The sequence below is a fragment of the Pristiophorus japonicus genome, chromosome 15 (genome assembly GCF_044704955.1).
Source record: "Pristiophorus japonicus isolate sPriJap1 chromosome 15, sPriJap1.hap1, whole genome shotgun sequence".
Lineage (NCBI taxonomy): Eukaryota > Metazoa > Chordata > Chondrichthyes > Pristiophoridae > Pristiophorus > Pristiophorus japonicus.
This window is the reverse complement of record NC_091991.1, coordinates 23656493-23680272: the sequence shown is the minus strand read 5'-3', so window position 1 is coordinate 23680272 and position 23780 is coordinate 23656493. Positions and strand designations below refer to the sequence as shown.

The 23780-nt window shown below is 45.9% G+C and overlaps 1 protein-coding gene across 6 annotated transcripts in view; it reads right to left on the bottom strand.

The window, feature by feature from the left end:
• tmem117 (transmembrane protein 117) overlaps window positions 1-23780 on the bottom strand; it is a 408913-nt gene that overhangs the window by 308358 nt on the left and 76775 nt on the right. The window contains exons 1-2 of one of the 6 annotated variants that reach the window (XM_070901595.1): window positions 23596-23616; window positions 17532-17840 (exon numbers count right to left, since the gene is read on the bottom strand). In XM_070901595.1, the coding sequence (XP_070757696.1) occupies window positions 17532-17811 (280 nt within the window). In that variant the 5' untranslated portion in view covers window positions 17812-17840; window positions 23596-23616. Of the gene's footprint in view, window positions 1-17531; window positions 17841-17908; window positions 18132-18488; window positions 18616-18935; window positions 18973-23595; window positions 23617-23780 lie in introns of those variants that run through there. The other 5 variants (XM_070901597.1, XM_070901593.1, XM_070901594.1 and 2 more) reach the window with 5 other exon arrangements.

Sequence of the window (23780 nt, the reverse complement as noted above, 5' to 3'; positions counted from 1 at the left end):
AGTTCTGAACTTCCCCAACATCGGGAACATTCTTCCTGCATCTAACCTGTCCAGGCCAGTCAGAATTTTATATGTTTCTATGAGATCTCCTCTCGTTCTTCTAAATTCCAGTGAATACAGGCCCAGTCGATCCAGTCTCCCCTCATATGTCAGTCCTGCCATTCCGGGAATCAGTCTGGTGAACCTTCATTGCACTCCCTCAATAGCAAGAACGTCCTTCCTCAGATTAGGAGACCAAAACTGAACACAATATTCCAACTGTGGCAAAACAGCACGTGATGACCAAGTAGTCCTCCCCAAAAAATGAGAACAAGGAAAAATTCAACACAGTGACACCAGACTGTTCTTACCAGCCTCCCACTATTCAGCTGCCATTGGAACTTTTAATCAAATTTTAAAGCCTGGATGGGGATCTTAATTACTAAAAGTCTTAGGAGGAGAAATTTGACCGTGCCTCTGTTGCGGTGCTAACCCAGGCAGAGTGATAAATTTTGCATGGTTTGCATCTGCCGCTGCAAAATTCATCAACTGCGCCCTGAGTTTGGAGCAGAGCACTAAGGGAGACGGTGCATGTCATGTATTCAACCAGCATTGTAACCCATGTATAAACTGACCTAAGTTGTACACCGTGAGAACACTGACCACTAGATGGGAGACACTCCTAACCTGGACCTTCAGGTATAAAAGGGGAAGCTCCACCCACCTTCATCACTTGAGTGCTAAGGAATAAAGGACAGGTCACAGACTGACCTCTCAAGCATGGGCCTCGTGTGCATTTATACTGTGTAGTAAAGACGTATCAATGGCGACAAGAAACTGGGATTTAAACCACGGGAGCATGGCCACTAGCAGAACAGACGAGAGGTACTGTGTTAAGGAATGGTTGGGACAGAGATTCAACATTGTTAAAGCAGCACACAGTTCTCCAGGCAGACAAGGGCAGTCAGGCATGCCCCAACATGCAGTCGAACCCAGAGGGGGAGTTCGACAGAGACAATGGCAAGCTGAACAGCGATTCACGCCATTGCAAGGGACAATGCGGCCAGTAATGGGGCCATCAACACCTGTTAATGGTGCACTCAAGGACAATAACAGGGGCAGTCAGGGACGATCGACTGGCAAGGGACATTTTGTTTCAAACCGCAACTCATGCTGGAGGCGTCGAGGCACACACTCAGCCGGAGTTTGCAGAGATGAGCAAAATACCTGCAGAAATTGCAGAAATGGACACTGGGGGAAATCGCTGGAAGCTGAAGTTCAGCGAGTTCATGTGGAGCACATATACAGTTCATACACCAGGATGCCACCGATAATGATGAAAGTGCTCCTCAATGGCATCCCAGTATCAATGGAGTTAGACACGGGTGCCAGCCAGTCCCTGATGGGTATCAAACAGTTCGAAAAGTTGTGGGCATCCAAGGCCAGGAGGCCAAAATTATCGCCAATTGACGCACAGCTACGGACTTACACAAAGCAGATCATTCTGGTGCTAGGCAGCACCACGGTAGTCGTGACCCACAAAGATTCGGAGAACAGGTTGCCACTCTGGATTGTCCCAGGGGACGGTCCCGCACTACTGGGGAGGAGTTGGCTTGCTGTCATGAACTGGAAATGGGGCGATGTCAATGCAATTTCCTCTGTGGAGCGAGTATCATGCTCACAGATCCTGGACAAATTTGACTCATTATTTCAACCCAGCATTGGCACTTTCATGGGGGCCAAGGTAGTGATTCACATAAACCCGGACGCCAGACCAGTACACCACAAGGCCAGAGCGGTGCCGTACGTGATGCGGGAAAAGATAGAAGGCGAATTGGACCGCCTGTTGAGGGAAGGCATCATCTCGCCAGTCGAATTCAGTGACTGGGCGAGCCCGATTGTGCCGGTGCTCAAGGCGGATGGGTCGGTCAGGATATGTGGCGATTACAAGGCCACCATAATCGGGTGTCACTCCAAGACCAGTACCCGCTACCAAGAGCGGAGGACCTTTTTGCGACGCTATCTGGTGGCAAACTTTTTTCAAAATTGGACCTGACCTCAGCCTACATGACCCAGGAGCTGGCAAGTGAGTCGAAGAAGCTGACCACCATCACGACACACAAGGGGTTGTTTGAGTACAACAGATGTCCGTTCGGGATTCGCTCGGCCGCCGCGATCTTCCAACGAAATATGGAAAGCCTCCTCAAGTCGATTCCAGGGACGGTGGTTTTTCAGGACGACATCCTCATTACAGGTTACAATACTGAAGAACACCTCCACAACCTGAAGGAGGTGCTACGCAGACTGGACTGGGTAGGTCTGCGACTGAAAAAGGCAAAGTGCGTCTTCCTAGCTCCAGAGGTAGAATTCCTGGGGATGAGGGTAGCAGCAGACGGGATCAGCCCTACTGCATCCAAGACGGAAGCGATCCAGAGAGCACCCAGACCCCATAACACGACGGAGCTGCGTTCGTTCCTGGGGCTCCTGAACTATTTTGGTAACTTTCTTCCCAAATTGAGCACGCTGCTAGAGCCGCTACACGTGCTCGTACGCAAAGGTCGCGAATGGGTCTGGGGGGACAGCCAGGAAAGGGCTTTTAATAGAGCACTTTGTTATGTTCCAACAATCTGTTAACGCTATATGACCCATGTAAGAAACTTGTGTTAACATGCGATGCGTCGTCCTATGGTGTCGGGTGTGTGTTGCAGCATGTCAATGCCAAGGGTCAGTTACAGCCGGTAGCTTATGCCTCCAGGAGTCTGTCCCAGGCAGAAAGGGGCTACGGGATGGTAGAAAAGGAGGCGCTCGCATGTGTATATGCGGTAAAGAAAATGCACCAGTACCTGTTTCGCAGGAAATTTGAGCTGGAGACAGATCACAAACCCCTAACGTCCCTTTTGGCCGACAACAAGGCCATAAATGCAAACGCATCGGCCCGCATACAGAGGTGGGCACTCATGTTAGCTGCCTACACAATTCGGCACAGACCGGGCACCGAAAACTGCGCCGATGCACTCAGCAGTCTCCTACTAGCCACCACTGAGGGGGCTACCGAGCATGGTGCTGAGATGGTCATGGCTGTTGAAGCTTTCGGAAGCGAAGGCTCACCGTGACAGCCCGTCAGATTAAAGTCTGGACAAATAGAGACCCGCTATTGTCTCTAGTCAAGAAATGTGTCCTGAATGGAGACTGGGCAGCCACGTACAGGGCATGCCCTGAGAAATTTAAACCATTTCACAGGCGCAAGGATGAACTCTCGATTCAGGCCGATTGCCTACTGTGGGGAAACCGCCCAGATGGGCAGAGAGGTGTTCATCCGAGAACTCCACAATGGGCACCCGGGCATTGTCACGATGAAGGCAATTGCCAGGTCACACGTTTGGTGGCCAGGGATAGACGCAGATCTGGAACTTTGTGTTCGCAGGTGCCCAGGGAAGCCCCCCTTAGCCCCTGGCCATGGCCCGCCAAGCCTTGGTCACGCATCCATGTGGACTACGCAGGTCCTTTCATGGGGAAAATGTTTTTGGTTGTAGTAGTAGACACCTACTCCAAATGGATCGAGTGTGACATTTTAAATTCAAGCACATCCTCTGCCACGGTAGAAAGTCTACGGGCAATGTTCGCCGCCCACGGCCTACCGGACATCTTGGTCAGCGACAATGGCCCGTGCTTCACAAGCACTGAATTCCAGGACTTCATGGCAGGCAATGGAATTAACCATGTTAGAACAGCACTGTTCAAACCGGCCTCAAACGGCCAGGCAGAACGAGCAGTGCAGATAATCAAACAGGGGATGCTCAGATTCCAAGGGGGTTCCCTACAAACCCGCTTATCACGCCTCCTGTTGGCCTATAGATCCCGACCACACTCGCTCACAGGGGTTCCACCCGCAGAGCTACTAATGAAAAGGACGCTCAAAACCCGATTATCCCTTATACACCCCACCATGAAAGAAATTGTCGAGAGCAGGCGCCAGTCACAATATCACTACCATGACAGGAATGCGAGGGCGCGATGTATTGATGTAAATTATCCTGTTTTTGTCCTCAACTACGCTGCAGGGCCCAAATGGCTCGCAGGCACTGTGGTTGCCAAAGAGGGAAATAGGATTCTGGTAGTTAAACTTACCAATGGATAAATCTGCCGCAAACATGTGGATCAAACAAAAAGGAGGTTCAGCAACCCCATAGAAGAAGCAGAGGAAGAACACGATATAGAGTTCACTCCACCACAGGTGACCGAACACCGGAACCAAAGGGAGGAGAGCCCAGTCACTGTGGGCAGTCCGGACAGGCCTGATGCACTGCAAACAGCAGACACTCAGGCCAGCGCCCAACAACCGGAGCCCCAACTCAGGCGCTCTACAAGGGAGCGTAAACCACCAGAGAGACTCAACCTGTGATCCCAATAAGACTTTGGGGGGGGAGGTGATGTCATGTATTCAACCAGCATTGTAACCCATGTATAAACTGACCTAAGTTGTACACCGTGAGAACACTGACCACTAGGTGGGAGACACTCCTAACCTGGACCTTCAGGTATAAAAGGGGAAGCTCCATCCACCTTCATCACTTGAGTGCTAAGGAATAAAGGACAGGTCACAGACTGACCTTCTCTCAAGCATGGGCCTCGTGTGCATTTATACGGTGTAGTAAGGACGTATCAGTGCACACCTCTTTTAGGGTGCTACTCCGTCTGAGCATGTGAACATTGGGCTAAACTGCCGGCCTCAGAGTGACCCAAGAGAGGCCGCGAGGGGGAAAAAAAAAACAACAAAAACATTCCCAATAAATAACTCACACCACCACAACATAAATCACAAAAAAAAACAATCTTACTAACCTCAGGTCGACATTACCTACCTCACTGTGGCCGCTACGGCTTTGAACACCAGCTTCCACAGGCGTTCCCACTCGGGCACTCTACGCAGCGCTACGGGTCGAGCACGATCCAAACATCGAGCCGGTGTCGCAACCAGGGGCGTTGCACACCGGTTCGCCACTTCCGGGAAGTAATGCTCCGTGCTCGCTCGAAACTCAGAGGGTGGCGAATCTTTGGAATTCTCTACCCCAGAGATCTGTGGAGGCTCAGAAAGAGTATATACAAGACAGAGATCAAAACATTTTTGGATATTAAGGAAATCAAGGGATATGGGGATAGTGCAGGAAAGTGCAGTTGAGGTCGAAGATCAGTCACGATCACATTGAATGCTGGAGTAGGCTCGAGAGGCCGAATGACCTGCTCTTGCTCCTAATTCTTATATTCTTATGAAATCGGCACCGAAGGTCCCAGTGGGGCGCTGGAAGCTGGCCGTGCTTACCGTCGCCATTGCCACCCTTCCGGGGCGTTAATAGGAGCAACAAAAGACCAAAAATCCAACCCAAAGTATATTAGCTCACTTAAATATTTGCTAAATGTGTTCTGCTTGTGGCTCAGCTCAGCAGAAGTCAAGTGAAGGTACGTACACAAGCCAAAATACTATAGGAACTACAGCCAGACACTAGGCTTCCTATCATAGCAGCAGCTACTATATGGGAAGGAAAATGTTTCCTCCTCTTCCTGTCAATATAGTTTTTGGTTATTGGTTGCTTCCCATCTCCAGTTCCAAATTCAGAAGATGCACCTCAAGTGTTCCCTCCACCACAGACACCATCCTTCCAGCTCTTCATACATACATGGGCCTCTAAATTCCATCAGACTGCATAGAAATGTCAACATTCTCCAAAAAAAAGGGCTTTGACTAAATCTAATCCTACACAGTGCAGCGGTCTGATTGAGGGTCTATTGACTCAAAGTTCAAGTCAGCTTCTGTCGGTGATTCATGCTCCCTATAATCAGAATCTTATGTGTAAAGTATCTAGGATGTGGCCATTTTTTGTTGTTATGTACACTGGAAACAGAACGGGTTACCCCTGCCGCCATCCCTCCCTGCCCTCTCCCGCTCCTCCCTTCCCCCCAACCAACCTCCCGTAACTGCTAATTAACTGGAAATCAGGAAAATAACATTGCTGCAGACCATGTGGTTCAGATTAAAGAATAATTAACATTTATTAAGGCAGAGATAACACAGAAGCAAAATGGATCAAATTAGCAGAATGAATATAATTACTGGATTTCTTACCAGTGCTTTAAAAATAAGTGCCAGAAACCTAGCCTTTTTCTGCAATAACTTTCGGAACATGACCCATACATCCGTGATGAACAGCACTGGAGAAAGACACATCAGAGTTCCTATAAGCTCTGAGCCTTATAGTGATGCAGAAAAAAGGGTACTGGTGAACATAGAACACCCGTCCCAGTTCCGTATCTCTTTCTCCTTTGATCTAGACTGAGACAAAAGAAGATAGTCAGATATTGTCCACAATGAATCGAAGCAAAGGAACGCTTCTTTTGTTGGAGTGACAAGCCAGTGAATCAAGTTAGGTTGCAAAAGATATCAGGGCAACCTAATAGCTGACTCACCCAAAAAATTAGACTTTAGTAAACAGTCATAGATCAGATGCAACACCTCTCCAAAAGGTCTAGAACAATTTTACATCTATATATAGCTGTTGACAACCCAGTGATCAATATTCAATTATTTGCATCACCAGGGCCGACTTGAGATCTACCATTTGTTGGGCAAATACAACTAATTAAATCCTAAATATAGGCATCATTTTAAATAATCAAGCTATGTGTGTTAATGGGAGACTGCCTACCAGGCAACAACAACAACAACAACTTGTATTTATATAGCGCCTTTAACGTAGTGAAACATCCCAAGGTGCTTCACAGGAGTGTTATGAGACAAAAACAATTGACACTGAGCCACATAAGGAGAAGTTAGGACAGGTGACCAAAAGCTTGGTCAAAGAGGTAGGTTTTAAGGAGCATCTTGAAGGAGGAAAGAGAGGTAAAGGGGCTGAGAGGTTTAGGCAAGGAATTCCAGAGCTTCGGGCCTAGGCAACAGAAGGCACAGCCACCAATAGTTGAGTGAATATTATCAGGGATGTTCAAGAGGACAGACATTTTGGAGGGGTGTGGGGATGAAGGAGATTACAGAGATAGGGAGGGGCGAGGTCGTGGAGGGATTTGAAAAGAGGGATGAGAATTTTGAAATCGATGCATTGCTTAACCAGGAGCAATGGCAGTCAGCGAGCACAGGGCTGCTGGTTGAGCGGGACTTAGTACGAGTTAGGATATGGGCAGACTAAGTTTTGAATGAACTCTAATTCATGCAGGGTAGAATGTGGGAGGCCAGCCAGGAGTGCATTGGAATGGTCAAGTCTAGAAGTAACAATTGCATGCCATAAACAGGGATATTCCCTTTTGTAATATAAGACAGACATGCATCTCCCCATTACAAAACTCACCTATGTACTTTCTCAGCGAGCTACCACAGGAGCCAATTTAAAACAAAGTTATAAGTTCCCATTGAAAATATATAATGTAGAGATCCATATGATCTGAAACGTGGCATATCTTCCAACCTGTCGCATAGCATCATGAACAGAAAGTTTGATGGCTGGGTGAGTGTTCAAAGTTGCATCATACATCAGGCTCAAATAATTTGTAAACATGTGTCAAAAAGTAAGGAGGAGGGTAGTGTAAAATGGGTAATATATCGAATTGACAGCCCATTATATGCCCTGCCTAATTTTCCCTTCCATTGACCTCAATGAGCATGGTGTATAATGGGCGGCTAATTCGATATCGCCCAAAGTTAAAATTACCCCATAGGCATGTGTCAGGTTGCTCATTGGTCTACACTGCCGGTATTGCTTTTTAACTGCATATTTCAGCTAAGAGGGGCTCCAGGGTGTGTGTTTAGCATTTGCAAGACTCAGTAAAAGATTTCTAGAAAGAATTCAAAGGTTTTGGAATCATTTAATATCCTGCAAGTCATAAATTGTGCTACTATTGCTGCGGCCTATGCTTTCTGACTTATAAATAAATTCTTCTATTAGTTTTAGCCTAATGCAACATTCTGACACTGTGACATTGAGGGTCGGTTGGGAGTGGACAAGAAAACATAATGGGTAACTCTCATGGCTCAATTTTCCCCAATGCCGTTTTTGGGCGTTTTGCCAGAGTGGCACCCGGTTTTTCTGGCCCCAACTACTCCAAAAAAATAAGTACCAAGTTTCCCTGTTCTGTTTTTTGAAATTGGCGCCGCACAGCCTCTCCTGTAGCTTTGGGGGTGGAGCCTAATGTCTGCGCCGAGAAAACGATGCTCCCCCTTCTATGCATGCGTGAAAAAAAAAGAACGTTTTTGACGTGATTACTACGGGCGCACATGCCCAGTACAGCCCCCAGTCCGCATTTGGCCATTTTTAAAAAACCAGTTGCGTGTGAGAACTTTAATTCTCACTGGAAAAATCGGTGCTGCAATACAATATGCAATGCAGCTCAAGGAGCAAGAATTTCTCACAGGATGAAGTGGAGGCACTGGTTACTATAATTGAGGCCAGATGGCAGAAGCTGGACACCAGCAGAGGTCACATAAAAGTTTCACCAAAAGAAAAGAAATCCTGGAACCAACTTGCAGAAGATTACCATGCAATGGTCTCCACCCAGAGGTCTGGAGGCCAGTGTAAAAAGTAGCAGGACCTTGGTCAAGTAGATAGTGTCAGTAATATTTTCATTTATTCAATGGAATTGCAACTGTAGATGTGACCATTTGTATATGTCCCACCCAGCAGAAAAACACCTCCCTAAAAAAAAGTTATGTTTTCATCTTTGCAGAGGAAAGTGGCACACAACAAATGGGAAAGAACTCGAACAGGAGGAGGTCTGGCAAATCTGCACCCAATGACACCCTTGGAAGAGAGGGTCGCTGCTTTGATGGGCCCTGCCTGGAGAAAAGTAACCACCACTGCACAAGCTGGGCCCACACTCAAGGGAGAGGGTAAGTCCAGCAAATGCCATCGTCTGGCTTTGCTAAATGTTAAGTACTGCGCAGGCTAGCCATGCTTCAGTTCATGGGGATGTCTCCATCAGCTACGCTTCGGTTGATACAATGTGCTATCCTTCAAAAGAGCCTGCTGCCTGCGCTGTGTGAGCCTATTCATGCCACCCACCCGGACCCCTCCTCTGCTGCTAACTATGTGTCTGTTCAGTTATATTTTGCAGAATTTGAGGCCAACCCTGCCGATGCAGAGAAGATTCAGAGGCGGACGAGCCTGAAGAGGAGAACATCTTCCAATCGCACCTTCCAGACCAAGAGCATGGGAGTGGGAGTGAGAGGGAGGAGTGGGGGGGGTGGGGGGGGGATGGATGAAGCCCCCACTGTTTTACTCACTTTAGAGGAGGGCAGGTGCTGCCCATTGAGGTGCCAGCGCCCCTTTCCTCAGAGATACAAGTGTTGAAACATTCCATGGTTTCCCACAATCCAAGGCTGCGGATCCCAGTGGGGAGCAGCGAGGCACACCCAGGACCCCACCGTCCGAGGCTACGGGTCGCAGTGGGAAGCAGCGAGCCACACCAAGGGTGAGGAGGAGAAGGAGAGCTCGACAGCACTCTCCTGAGATGCAGGGTCTAACAGAGGTGGTTCAGATGATGGCAATGAGTGCGGAGAGCACTGACCTTACGCGATCACTCCTGGTCACCATCAGTGGGGTGGGTGATGAGGTATTGGGACTGTCGGGAGAAATGGGAACACTGTCCGGGAACATGAGGGAGGGGAATGTCTCAGGCAGCAGATACAATGTCGGTGCACATGAGGGAGGCAATGTTGCAGGTAGTTGAGACACAGTTGCTCAACATGAGGCAGGGCATGTCACAGGTAGCTGAAACACTGTCGACGAACATGAGGGAGGGAATGTTGTAGGTAGTTGACACACTGTCAGAACACATGTGGGAGGGAGTGTCAGAGGTAGCTGCTGCGATAAGAGAACACACCCAGACCCTGCGCCCATTGACAGAATCAACTGCCACTCCAATCCCCAGACCAGCCTCTGAAGAGGCCCAAGCCGGGCCTTCCACCTTACCGGCCTCTCTCCTCTCTCCTCTCCCCAACCCTCTTCCCCCCGCCCCATCAAGAACTGCGCATTATCCAAGATGTTCGAAAGAACATAGAAAACATAGAAAACATAGAAAATAGGTGCAGGAGTAGGCCATTCGGCCCTTCTAGCCTGCACCGCCATTCAATGAGTTCATGGCTGAACATGCAACTTCAGTACCCCATTCCTGCTTTCTCACCATACCCCTTGATTCCCCTAGTAGTAAGGACTTCATCTAACTCCTTTTTGAATATATTTAGTGAATTGGCCTCAACAACTTTCTGTGGTAGAGAATTCCACAGGTTCACCACTCTCTGGGTGAAGAAATTCCTCCTCATCTCGGTCCTAAATGGCTTCCCCCTTATCCTTAGACTGTGTCCCCTGGTTCTGGACTTCCCCAACATTGGCAACATTCTTCCTGCATCTAACCTGTCTAACCCCGTCAGAATTTTAAACGTTTCTATGAGGTCCCCTCTCATTCTTCTGAACTCCAGTGAATACAAGCAACATTGGCCCTACGCGATCATTCCTGGACACCATCAGTGGGGTGGGCGATGAGGTATTGGGACTATTGGGAGAAGTAACAATACTCCTGTTACAGTACTCAGTTTCATCCTTTATTATAAGCGTAAGCAATGAGTAAGTGTGGCCTGAGCTCCTTTAATTCGACTCCAGAGTGCAGGTACCGCGTGGGTGGCCTGCTTATATACAGTGCTCCCAAGGGATGCTGGGATCCCTTGGGACTCCAACAGGTGGGCTCTCTGATGGTGGTGTGATACAGGTTGCCAAGGATTAAATACATAACAGTACCAACCCGAGAAACACTGCGCCACGGCATGTGGGCAGGGGTGGAGTCAACAAGACCAAGCGCAGCGGGCGGTCTTAGAATAAGGTGGAGGAGAGATGGATGCAGCCTTTCTTTGCTGCTGTTGTTCTTATTATTGTTGTTACTGTTATAACTTCTCAAATTAAAAGTTTTCTGTAACTTACGTAAATTTACAAGTTTAAAAGTTTGTAAGTAATCTTAACGTTTTTAAATGATCTTGGAGCTTGTAAGTGATCTTAACTGAAAACATTAAAATTTGATACAAGAATACTTTTATTAAAGTTAAGTACAAACAAATGTTTGTTAAACTGCTGAATAAAATATATTTAAAATTATAACTGAATCATTTTCATTATTTGTTCCATTAACACAACTCAACATTACGGAACAGGTCCAAACAGTAAACATGGTCCATTTGGAATAGTTGCCGCTGAGCCTTCAGGCAGCAAAGCGTTCACGGATAAGCTGCTGGCGCAAGGCTCGGGAAATCGTTAAAGGGGCACGACGGCCCGTCCTCCTCCGCTGTTGTGCTCCAGGTTCAGGTAGTTGCATGGCTTCCTCGTCCTCTTCCTCCTGATCATCAGCATTCTCACCTCAGCTGGGTCTTCGACTACCAGCTGCTGCTGCCTTATGCAGCATGCAGCACACAACAGTGAACTGACCAACAATCTCAGGGCAATATTGCAAGTAGCCGCCGGAATAGTCCAGGCTTCGGAAATGCTGTTTCAAGATGCCAATGGTCCTCTCTATTATGTTTCACGTCGCAATGTGCGACATGTTGTATTCCGGGTCAGCTTCCGTCCGAGTTACGTGTAGGGGCGTCATGAGCCAAGTGGTGAGGCCATACCCTTTGTCTCCCAGTAGCCACCTCTGCACTTCTGGCTGCTGCTGAAACATGGCAGATATAGCACTCTCGCATAGGATGAACGCATCATGGGTGCTCCCAGGGTATCTTGCATCAACTGACATGATGCGATGCATGTTGTCACACACGGGCTGCATATTAACAGAGTGGAGTCCTCCAAAGATGCTCGCAAGGCGATGTGGGTACAATCAATGCAGTCCTGTATCTTTGGGAAGCCAGCAATCATGGAGAAGCCCACAGTCCTTTCACGCATTGCCTGGGCGTTCATGGGGAACTTTATGTAGTCATTCCTCCGGGCATATAGTGCAGCAGTCACCTGCCGAATGCAATTATCTGTTACATGTTGAGAAATGGCGCACACATCCCCAATTGTGGTCTGGACTGATCCAGATGCAAAGAATGAAAGTGCAGCTGTAACCTTCACTTCAACTGACAAAGCTCCTGACGTACGAGGGGTTGCAGGTCTGCTTTTGCTAACTCTCAGATCTTGGTTACAACTTCTTTGCGGAAACGCAGCCTTCTCACACAATCTGCATCATCCAGGTGCAGGTATAAACGCCTGTCTCGATATGCCCGATGTGAGTAAGGCCTCCTGCTCATCATCCTACGTGCTCTGAGGTTCCTCATGCGATGACGTTGAATCAATTGTCTTCTCCGCAGCACCATGCAGAAGGCTTGCACAAGGTATGGCATGGTCAGTATTGCCCCCTTTGCAAGAAGCTCAAAATGGCAGGCAGGACAAGCTTCTTTGTTGACTCTCCCCAAGGTCGATGCCCTAGTGTGGACCACAACCAGGCTTTCTTAGATCGGGAAACAACCTCCCCTCCCCCTCTGGGCTTCATTTGATGCTGCTTGCTGCATAGAGGCATAGTGTAAGGGTTCTCATCCCTTCATTTCGGCTTCCACACCCCTCCGCCCACACCACCCCCACCCCCGATCTTCATTTGATGCTGTTTGCTGAATAGTGTAAGTCTTCGCATGCCTTCAGTTCGACTTCCAGCCCCCCAACCCCCTGGGCTTCTTTTGATGCATAGTGGCATAGTGTAAGGGTTCTCATCCCATGTCCAGGCGAGAGACCGATTTTGCCGGCCGACACTCCGACCCTCGAGCCCGGTTTGGAGACGTTTGGTGGTGGCGTGGCACTTTAAAAAAAATCAAAACTTAAAGAATTGCATGAAACTTCCATTTTTTGCATTGTCAGTTGGAAAAATTTAAGCTTAATGATGCATATTTATGTGTTCTTGACCCCTTCCAAAACTTCGCATAAAAAGAATGACATCTTTCTGTGCCGATTTTTAATGTGCGCTGGTTTTTCTCAAGTATCCAGAAGGTTTTTTGGGAGAGGTCAGATACAACGTCCTGGGAGATTTGTAAGTTGGCCAAACTTGCATCAATGTGAAAAATTGGCGCCTATGACACAAAAAAAACTAACCTAAAAAAATCTTTACTAAGTGAGTTACACTGGTGCACAATCTTTGGGGAAACTTGGATTTTTAAAATTTAGGTCAAAAAAAGCGGCACGCGCCAAAAGAACGGCGCAAATCACTGGGAAAAATTGAGTCCACAGTCTCTGTGCATAATACCATTGTTAAAGATTATATAATATTTAGTCCTTTGGCTCACTATCCCATGCAGATCTGCTCAGAGCTGCCTTTATGCTGTGAGCATGAATTAAAAGTGTTGGGAAAAAGCTTGCATTGTAATAAATGGTGCTAAAGCAAATATTCAGCTGACAGGAAGAGTAGGCTTTAATGATAAATAATACATTCCATTTTACAGAGGTTTAGCACTTCGATATTATCTCAGGATATATTGAGGTACTAACTGAAATGAATATAATAGCTTGTAATCCAAAGTTCTAAGGGCAGTTATATTCAATTTTTGCTCTAATGCATTATTAGCATAATTCGGGTTTTCTTTATGATTACTATAATTGGCAAATTGTACCAAATGGATCTCGTACACAATGGTATCACTGGTTGCTCAAGTGCTGATGTTATATGCTCAAGTTTCCAATAGATGGCATTAGGTATTAAACGCACAACTCAAATTGATGACTTACATTTATGCTTTTAGTTAAGCAGTGTTCTTCAGCACAAGATTTTATACTTAAGAAATTCTGATTTATCCAATTCAATTGCCCATTACTAAAGCAACCAGTAAGTAGAAGTAGCGCAACTGACGGCAATTGTTTCCATAGAAACAGAGGTCTGATTTTCAATAACTGTGCTTTTCTGACCACTAACATTTACACAAGAGCAATGGAGCATACTGAATTCCTGATTTACTTAGCTTTGACTTCCAACCACTAAACTTATGCACCACTGATTGATAGGTTGGGGAACAAGCAATTACCTGGAGTTAGGAGAACAGAGGGTGAAGGTTAGGACATGTGCATGGAAAAGAATGGGGTCATGGAAGAATTTGTAAACATTGGAGGGCTGGGTTTTCCGCTGCAGGCTTTTTCGGGTGACAATGGCGGCGGGGCGGTAAATTTTGCGCTGGGAAATGGTTTGCTCCTGCAGCCACAAAATTTATCAGGTGGGCCCCGCGTGTGGAGCAGAGTGCTAAGGGAGGCGTTCCACACCTCTCTTACAGCGCTGGGCCGGCTGAGCAACTGAAAATCCGTTGCTAAAGAGCTGGCCTCGGAGCGCCCTAAGAGAGGCTTCTCTGGAAAAAAAAATCCCCAACACCTTGCTCACCCCACATAAAGATAAGTCGCAAAAATAAAACAAAAAAAACAATCACGCTTAGCTCATGTAATCATTCCTTCCCTCACCACCGCCGGAACAGCTCGGACCGCCCGCTTTCCCAGGCGGGCCCACTACAGCATGCTACGGGGCACTATGTATTGCGCGCCAAATAAATTTCACAACGGTGTCGCAACCTGGGGGGATGTTGCACACCGACTTGTTGCTCCCGGGCGGAACTGTTCAGCGGCCCCGCAAAACTTCTACATTATACCTCCCAATGCATTTTGCAGGGTCAACTTTAAATAGAGTTCAACTCAAGAGTTATGCTTAATATTTAGATTATTTCTGAAGTTACATTTGAATCCTACTGCTCTGAGGTTTCACTGTTAATCATTTCCCAATGTCAAAACAGGCTGTGCTGTTCCAAAGTAGTTATTTTCAGCCCAACAAGGACAATATCTCCTTTGTTGCTGCAATAGATAAACAATGTTGCAGCTGGAGGCAGTCAAAGTGAGCAAAACTAAACAGCTTTCTTTACCTTGCTTGAGATGAAAAACCTCACAGCCGTTTTTAAAAAAACATAGAATATACAGCATAAAAACAGGCCATTCAGCCCAACCAGTCCATGCCACATTTATGCTCCATTCGAGCCTCCTCCCATCCTTCCTCATCGAACTATCAGTATACTGTTCTATTCCCTTCTTCATCATAAGCTTATCTAGCCTCCCCTTAAATGAATCTATACTATTCGCCTCAACCACTTTCTGTGGTAGAGAATTCTACATTCTCACCACTCTCTGGGTAAAGACGGGTCCTCTGAATTCCCTATTTTTTTTCTTAGTGACTGTTTTGCATGGATAGCCTCTAGTTATTCGCTTGCCCACAACTGGAAACATTCTCTCTGTGTCTACTCGCTCTGTGTCTACTCTATCAAAACCTTTCATCATTTTAAAGATCACTATTTTCCCCCACCCCCTGCTCTTTTCTTGATATGTATAACCTTGCAATTCTGGTATCATCTTTGTAAATCTTTCTTGCACCCTCTCCAGTGCCTCTGTAACCTTATAGTCCATCTTGTGACTTGGCTACGAACTAACAAAACTCATTAACCAAGACATGCCACAAAAGGTTGAAGACATCTTGCTGCTGGATGACAAAGATCATCCATTTATGCCAGAGTCACCTCAACAGGCGTAACTCAGGTCTAGTGCATGAATGAATGAAGTTCAGGAACTCCTGGTGCACAGCCCCACTGGTTCCCAGGTGGCTGTGCATAAATCAGGCCAGTGACAACTAGCAGGAGAAATCGCAGAACAGCTCTACAGGATCGCAAGGAGATTCCAGGGAGCCTCTTAAAAGGCACACAAGTATTGGAAAGGGCTTGCCCACGAGTTTCCTCACTATAAAAATTTCCAATGCTGTTCCAGCGCCACTCAAGGGCCATTATTTCAAAGCAATCCAGCAGAGACAAGGAACCAAACCAAAGTAGCTCCAGGCCATTTGTCAGTGTGTAGTTGTTTTAAAATTAAGGCTATGAAGTGTCACCACCTAAATTTGCTGTGTGTTCTTTTGGAAGTGATCTCTCAAGATAATAAATAAAATATTGCTTCACTGATAGTAAATTGCAGAGAGTCTTTCAACCCTGCCAAATGATTGATGCGATTTATAGTCTTTCGTGCTCGAGAGAGTATATTATGGGAATTGTGTCATTGATGTGACACCCTGTATCATTGTACTCTACACTTCACAGACTGTTATATTTATTTGCATCAGGGATTTGTCACCAGCTCTTTGCACTGCACTAAAATGTTCCACCTGTACAAATATGACACAAGAGACACATTGAGTTAATCCTGAGCACTATTTGAAGTTAAACAATGTCTAGAGGACACATGAGCATCAGCACAAACTGTGTATAGAAGCGCTTCCTGATATCAGTGCTAAACTTCACTTTTACTGGAAAACGGGAATTGGAATGGGGCAGATTCGGAGGGGTGGACAGAAGTCCCATCCCGCTAGAACTCCGCTCCGGAGAGGAGAATCCCGGCCCATGTTTTCAGGAGTGCATGAACCCACACCAGTTTAATTTGCATAGCCCTCAAGAGCCAGAACAGGTTATCATTTCTACAAAACTGCTTTCTAAAAATTCAGATACAGCATCATAAACTGCATCCAGCTGTACTGCAATAAATGCTCCCAATTATTCAGCTGTCAATTATACGCCTGCATGTTTTTTTTTTATTACTGACATTTAAATAAATGCATCACAACTGCACCCAGTAAAATACTTTCCCCTCTAGTTTTGAAACGTTGCTCTGTACACAGATAATCATTTGAGTTACCCAGCCGCTATCTCATCACCTCTTCCAGTGGTGCATATACCAAGTCATGAAAAGGAGCTGTGCATGTAGAAGCACTGAGACGACTATATTCCTGCAATAGCTACAAGATAAAAAGTCTACACATTGCTTGTTGACATTAAACTAGTGTTTACATGCACTGGTCTACTCGGAAATATGATGGAATAAACAGAACATTTCTAAAGAAGTTGGACTATTTTTTTTAAAGCTGTCACAGCAAACTGTTGCAGAGTTGAACTTTCTGAATACCTGCTATATAGCTCTATGATAGCCTTACAATTTTTTCAGGCTTTCTTTTCGATAATTAATTATTGAGAATCCAATCGGATAAATTAAAGCACTATCGTATGATTCTGGTAAAAGTAGTACATTGCCTCTTGTCATAGCAATGAAATATGTGTGGCACTAATTCAGTTAGAATGCAAACATTTACATAGCAAATGAATGGCCAAATTCAACTAACATTTTCAGACAGGCCTGGGTCGTTCCTTTTTAACGTGTCTTTTTCTATTCACAGGTTTAAAAAAAATCCTACCAGGAATATTCTACCAGCATCCTGACCGACCCAGGAAGTCAGTAATTTAATTGAAATTTGAACAAGATTTTGCCTGTAAATTAACCCGAAAGAAACTCTTTAATCTTCTTTCAGACGATCAAGCTGCCCTTTGAAAGACTGTAGCGAAAAAATAGTAAATCCACAGGGGGATAAGCTCCACATATTTGTAAAAGGAAATCTGTCGGAACCTGCTGTCAGTTTTGGTTAGTGGCATGAAATGGTTTCCATAGCAACTGTAGTGTGTTCAAGGTGATCGGGTTGTCACTTACCAAACATCAGCTGATGGAATAGGAATTTTCCTGCCACTAGGCCAGTAGCAATAGCTAGCAGCCACAGTAGCACTTTGAGGAAGTTCCAGCCTCCTCCCGGGTACTTATTTGCTACGAAGGAGAAGCAGTTTCCAACGACAATGACATTGGCTGGAGTCTGACTGTGAGAGATAGGATCTTCAGCAAAAATGAGGAAATTGAAGAAAGTCACCAAGTAGGCCACAATCAGCCGACTCCATGGATGTTGGAAATAATAACGAAATGCTTTGACCATCCTCATGCACACGGGCAGTCCCTTCAACCTGCAGTCTGTATGAAAGAGAGATTAATTAGTGATCAGTAAATTGTATATGTAAAAACAATGATGTGATGTTTACCTGCTGTACTGCTCAGCAAAGCTGCATCACCAGACCACGTTAAGTTTCATAATGGAACATTAGCTCTTAGATGCACACTGGAGGGAAAATTCTACATCTTAGTTGCTTTTCCTTACAGTTTTACCCTGGTTTAGCAATTGTTTCAGTTGCGACTAAAGAGAAACAATAAATGATCGTGTTCAGTGGCAAAAATGCGGCTGAAGAAAGCAAGACTGTCACTAAAAAAAAAAATCACTCGTTTCTTGCAAAACATCCAGGGACAGAAAGGCAACTCTTACAGGCTGCGAGAGTAACCAATTGCTGCGGTTTACTGCGTAAGACTTCCCCTGGGTGGGAAATTCCAGTTGTTTCCGTCTCATTGAAGGGCCCGGCCAGCTGATCGCCTACATGCCACATAGTTTAAATAACCGGCAGCACAACAAATGCTTCTTTTTGTCTTAATCAGAAACTTGCAATTTATTTAAATGGCATTCGCCATCTAAACAATCCACTCAGCAGAATGTCATCACCAAAATATCTGCATCAGCAAATTTCTTGGCACTTACAGGAAACAGCAATTTTGTGTTTAAAAATCACACACCTGCAATTAGGAAGAATGTGCACCAGGTTAAGCACTAACCTTGCAGTCTACTCTTTTTGTTCCCCTCGAATTACAGCCTGCCCTTCCCAGAAGTGAGTTTCCAGCGTGCTACTGGTCCAGCACTGCTGTTGCACACACAGATAAAAATCAAAGTTCGAAAACAAAAAGTGCGCTTGCAGCATGTGACTCGAGACAGGAGTGTCCCAATGCCTTTATCATGGAGAGACTGTCATACACAAAACTGCCTCGCCGGCATAGGCAGGACGGAGTCTCAGAAACCATACCTATCCCAATGGTGAAATCAGAAAGCAGCCGAGCGAGTTTTACCGGTATTAATTGCCGCGGCATAGCCTGTGCAACCGCGGATTAATTCACCAATGGAATACAAACTTTTGAAACAGTTTCAAAGTTAAAAAGGAAAGCAATTTTCCAGTTAAACAGCGTTACCTGCAGAAGGCATTCCGGCCTCAAGCTATTCCGAAAAGAGCTGCTAAATCTCTACACCACGGTGCACAATTTAAAAAATAAATAGGAGTGGTTATCCGATATATATTTGTGTCGTGTAAATATAGATGCTGAACTGTACTTCCGGTAAACTCATAAACACAACAGATTAAATGTATGTAAAAATTATTCAAAGCTCTCATTTTAATACACATCCAATGTTTCAAAAATAGCATTTTTGAGAAAACTGTTAAATTTGTGATTTAAAGAAAATGGCCATCTACCTACAATTTCTCCCTAGCATCTAATGCTGGCTGTGCTTCTATCCGTGAGGTTATATTTATACCAGCTACATGGACTCTAAATTTAAACTTTACTCACGGGCCAAAATTTCTCCTTTGCGTCCATGGGGGGGGGGGGCGCAATGGGCTTTTCGCTCTGGGACGGGCGGCGGTAACACCTCGGCGAAATTGCCCCAGAGATTTTGGGGGCGATTTGCCGGGAGCCTCACACCCCACGGTTAGCGCCCCGGGCCGGTGCGCAACAGGTGATGACATCATTGGTGTGCGTACAGACCCCTTTATGGCACACGGGGGGGGGGGGGGATTGCCCCGCGGACCACGAGGCTGGCACGGTCTGATGTCAACGCCAGCTTCGCGGGACATTGACATCTGCCCGCGGCGCCCCTTAAAGGGGAGGCGATGTTCGCCCCAGGCCGGCTTTTTATATTGTCGGCTGACTCTTCGATCAGCCCGACGATGGTGGCCCTCGCCTTGACCATCATACAGCCCAGCACTCCTTTTTGGGTGCCCGGTCAAGTGAATCCCTTGTGGCACAGTGGTGGCCACCAAAGAGCCTGCAGAGTGCGCAGTGGCCCTTCCCTTTAACTGAAGGGGAGCAGCATTGTAGCGCTACGCGGAGCTTCCGCGTGGCACTGAACTCAGCGCCGCGTTCACACCCAGGGAGCGCCCCTCCAAAGGGGCAAAGCCCAATTGCACGCTGGGGGCGGGAATTCCGGCTCAGGCGGTAAAAGTCCCGGGCTTGGAAGGTTACCATCCCCAAACGGGGCGGTGGGTAACTTCGACCCCTCAATGTCTTTCCTCAAGAAGCCATTGGAGCATTCTCTGAAATGAAGTGCATTGGTGTCACATGAAAACACATAATGGCTACCATGTGTCAGTTGTGGCTTAGTGGTGACACTCTCGCCTCTTGCTCACAAGATTGTGGGTTCAAGTCCCGCTCCAGAGACTCGAACACAAAATCTAGGCTGACATTCCAGTGCAGTACTGAGGGAATGCTAGATGTCAGAGGTATCATCTTTCGGATGAGATGTTAAATCAAGGCTCCATTTGCCCTCTCAAGTGGCCCCTTGGGGAAGAGTGACCATAATATGGTGGAATTCTGCATTAGGATGGAGAATGAAACAGTTAATTCAGAGACCATGGTCCAGAGCTTAAAGAAGGCTAACTTTGAAGATATGAGGCGTTAATTGGCTAGGATAGATTGGCGAATGATACTTAAGGGGTTGACTGTGGATGGGCAATGGCAGACATTTAGAGACCGCATGGATGAACTACAACAATTGTACATTCCTGTCTGGCGTAAAAATAAAAAAGGGAAGGTAGCTCAACCGTGGCTATCAAGGGAAATCAGGGATAGTATTAAAGCCAAGGAAGTGGCATACAAATTGGCCAGAAATAGCAGCGAACCTGGGGACTGGGAGAAATTTAGAACTCAGCAGAGGAGGACAAAGGGTTTGATTAGGGCAGGGAAAATGGAGTATGAGAAGAAGCTTGCAAGGAACATTAAGACGGATTGCAAAACTTTCTATAGATATGTAAAGAAAAAAAGGTTAGTAAAGACAAACGTAGGTCCCCTGCAGTCAGAATCAGGGGAAGTCATAACGGGGAACAAAGAAATGGCAGACCAATTGAACAAGTACTTTGGTTCGGTATTCACTGAGGAGGACACAAACAACCTTCCGGATATAAAAGGGGTCAGAGGGTCTAGTAAGGAGGAGGAACTGAGGGAAATCCTTATTAATCGGGAAATTGTGGGGGAAATTGATGGGATTGAAAGCCTATAAATCCCCAGGGCCTGATGGATTACATCCCAGAGTACTTAAGGTGGTGGCCTTGGAAATAGTGGATGCATTGACAGTCATTTTCCAACATTCCATTGACTCTGGATCAGTTCCTATGGAGTGGAGGGTAGCCAATGTAACCCCACTTTTTAAAAAAGGAGGGAGAGAGAAAACAGGGAATTATAGACCAGTCAGCCTGACATCGGTAGTGGGTAAAATGATGGAATCAATTATTAAGGATGTCATAGCAGCGCATTTGGAAAGAGGTGACATGATAGGTCCAAGTCAGCATGGATTTGTGAAAGGGAAATCATGCTTGACAAATCTTCTGGAATTTTTTGAGGTTGTTTCCAGTAGAGTGGACAAGGGAGAACCAGTTGATGTGGTATATTTGGACTTTTAGAAGGCTTTCGACAAGGTCCCACACAAGAGATTAATGTGCAAAGTTAAAGCACATGGGATTGGGGGTAGTGTGCTGACATGGATTGAGAACTGGTTGTCAGACAGGAAGCAAAGAGTAGGAGTAAATGGGGACTTTTCAGAATGGCAGGCAGTGACTTGTGGGGTACCGCAAGGTTCTGTGCTGGGGCCCCAGCTGTTTATGATTTAGACGAGGGGATTAAATGTAGTATCTCCAAATTTGCGGATGACACTAAGTTGGGTGGCAGTGTAAGCTGCGAGGAGGATGCTATGAGGCTGCAGAGCGACTTGGATAGGTTAGGTGAGTGGGCAAATCCATGGCAGATGAAGTATAATGTGGATAAATGTGAGGTTATCCATTTTGGTGGTAAATACAGAGAGACAGACTATTATCTGAATGGTGACAGATTAGGAAAAGGGGAGGTGCAACGAGACCTGGGTGTCATGGTACATCAGTCATTGAAGGTTGGCATGCAGGTACAGCAGGCGGTTAAGAAAGCAAATGGCATGTTGGCCTTCATAGCGAGGGGATTTGAGTACAGGGGCAGGGAGGTGTTGCTACAGTTGTACAGGGCCTTGGTGAGGCCACACCTGGAGTATTGTGTACAGTTTTGGTCTCCTAACCTGAGGAAGGACATTCTTGCTATTGAGGGAGTGCAGCGAAGGTTCACCAGACTGATTCCTGGGATGGCGGGACTGACCTATCAAGAAAGATTGGATCAACTGGGCTTGTATTCACTGGAGTTCAGAAGAATGAGAGGGGATCTCAGAGAAACGTTTAAAATTCTGATGGGTTTAGACAGGTTAGATGCAGGAAGAATGTTCCCAATGTTGGGGAAGTCCAGAACCAGAGGTCACAGTCTAAGGATAAGGGGTAAGCCATTTAGGACCGAGATGAGGAGAAACTTCTTCACCCAGAGAGTGGTGAACCTGTGGAATTCTCTACCACAGAAGGTAGTTGAGGCCAATTCACTAAATATATTCAAAAAGGAGTTAGATGAAGTCCTTACTACTAGGGCGATCAAGGGGTATGGCGAGAAAGCAGGAATGGGGAACTGAAGTTGCATGTTCAGCCATGAACTCATTGAATGGCAGTGCAGGCTAGAAGGGCCGAATGGCCTACTCCTGCACCTATTTTCTTTGTTTCTATGTTTCTATGTAAAAGATCCCATGGTACTATATCGAAGAAGAACAGGAGAGTTCTCCCTGGTGTCCTGCCCAATATTTATCTCTCAACTAACATCACTAAAACACATTATCCAGTCATTTACAAAAGCGAAATACCACGGATGCTGGAATCTGAAATAAAAACAGAAAATGCTGGAAATATTCAGCAGGTCAGGCAGCATCTGTGGAGAGAGAAAGAGAGTTAACGTTTCAGATCATTTCAGCACTGTTCTGACAAAGGGTCATCGACCTGAAATGTTAATTCTGTTTCTCTTTTCACAGATGCTGCCTGACCTGCTGAGTATTTCCAGCATTTTCTGTTTTTATCCAGTCATTTATCTCATTGCTGTTTGGTTGCTGCACTTCCTAAATTTCAACAGTAACAACACTTCAAAAGCACAAAATTGGCTGTAAAGCACTTAGCGATGTCCCGAGGTCATGAAAGGTGTTGTATAAAGGCAATTTCTTTTTTGTCTTTCTCATCAAAGACCATGTTGGCCATGTCACAAAAGTCAGCTTAGCAATTCTCCTGGCTTGTCCTGGAGTCTCCTGGAATTAAAGATTAATCTTCTGCACACTATTATGACCAACCAAAGAGAAAAATCACAGGTGTATTAAAAGAAATTGCATGTTTTATCATTTTTATTTTAAACCCCATCGTTTTTTGGTTATAAAAATATTGGAGATGGGGAAAAAAGGCTGTTTAACTGGGCAGGGCCATTGGAGATGGGAGGTCATGTGATGAAAACTGCCAAGAATACGTCCAACCAGTGTTGGCAACCCTACACAAAAGTGATGACAAGAAACACACTTGCATCACAGCCATAAGTCACGATAATACTAACGTTGCCACCCCGCTGGCTCAGTTAGTAAATGCACAGCCTAGTGTAGATCTGGACCATACAAAATCAGCAGGATCCCAGGTTTGATCCACTATTTATATGGCCTTAGCTGTTTTCAGCCAATTAGCAAAAAACGAAAAGAAAAACTTACATTTATGTAGCGCCTTTCATGACCACTGGACATCTCAAAGCGCTTTGCAGCCAATGAAGTACTTTTAGAGTGTAGTCACTGTTGTAATGTCGGTAATGTGACAGTCAATTTGCGCACAAGCATGCTCCCACAAACAGCAATGTGACAATGACCAGGTAATCTGTTTTCTTTTTGTTATGTTGATT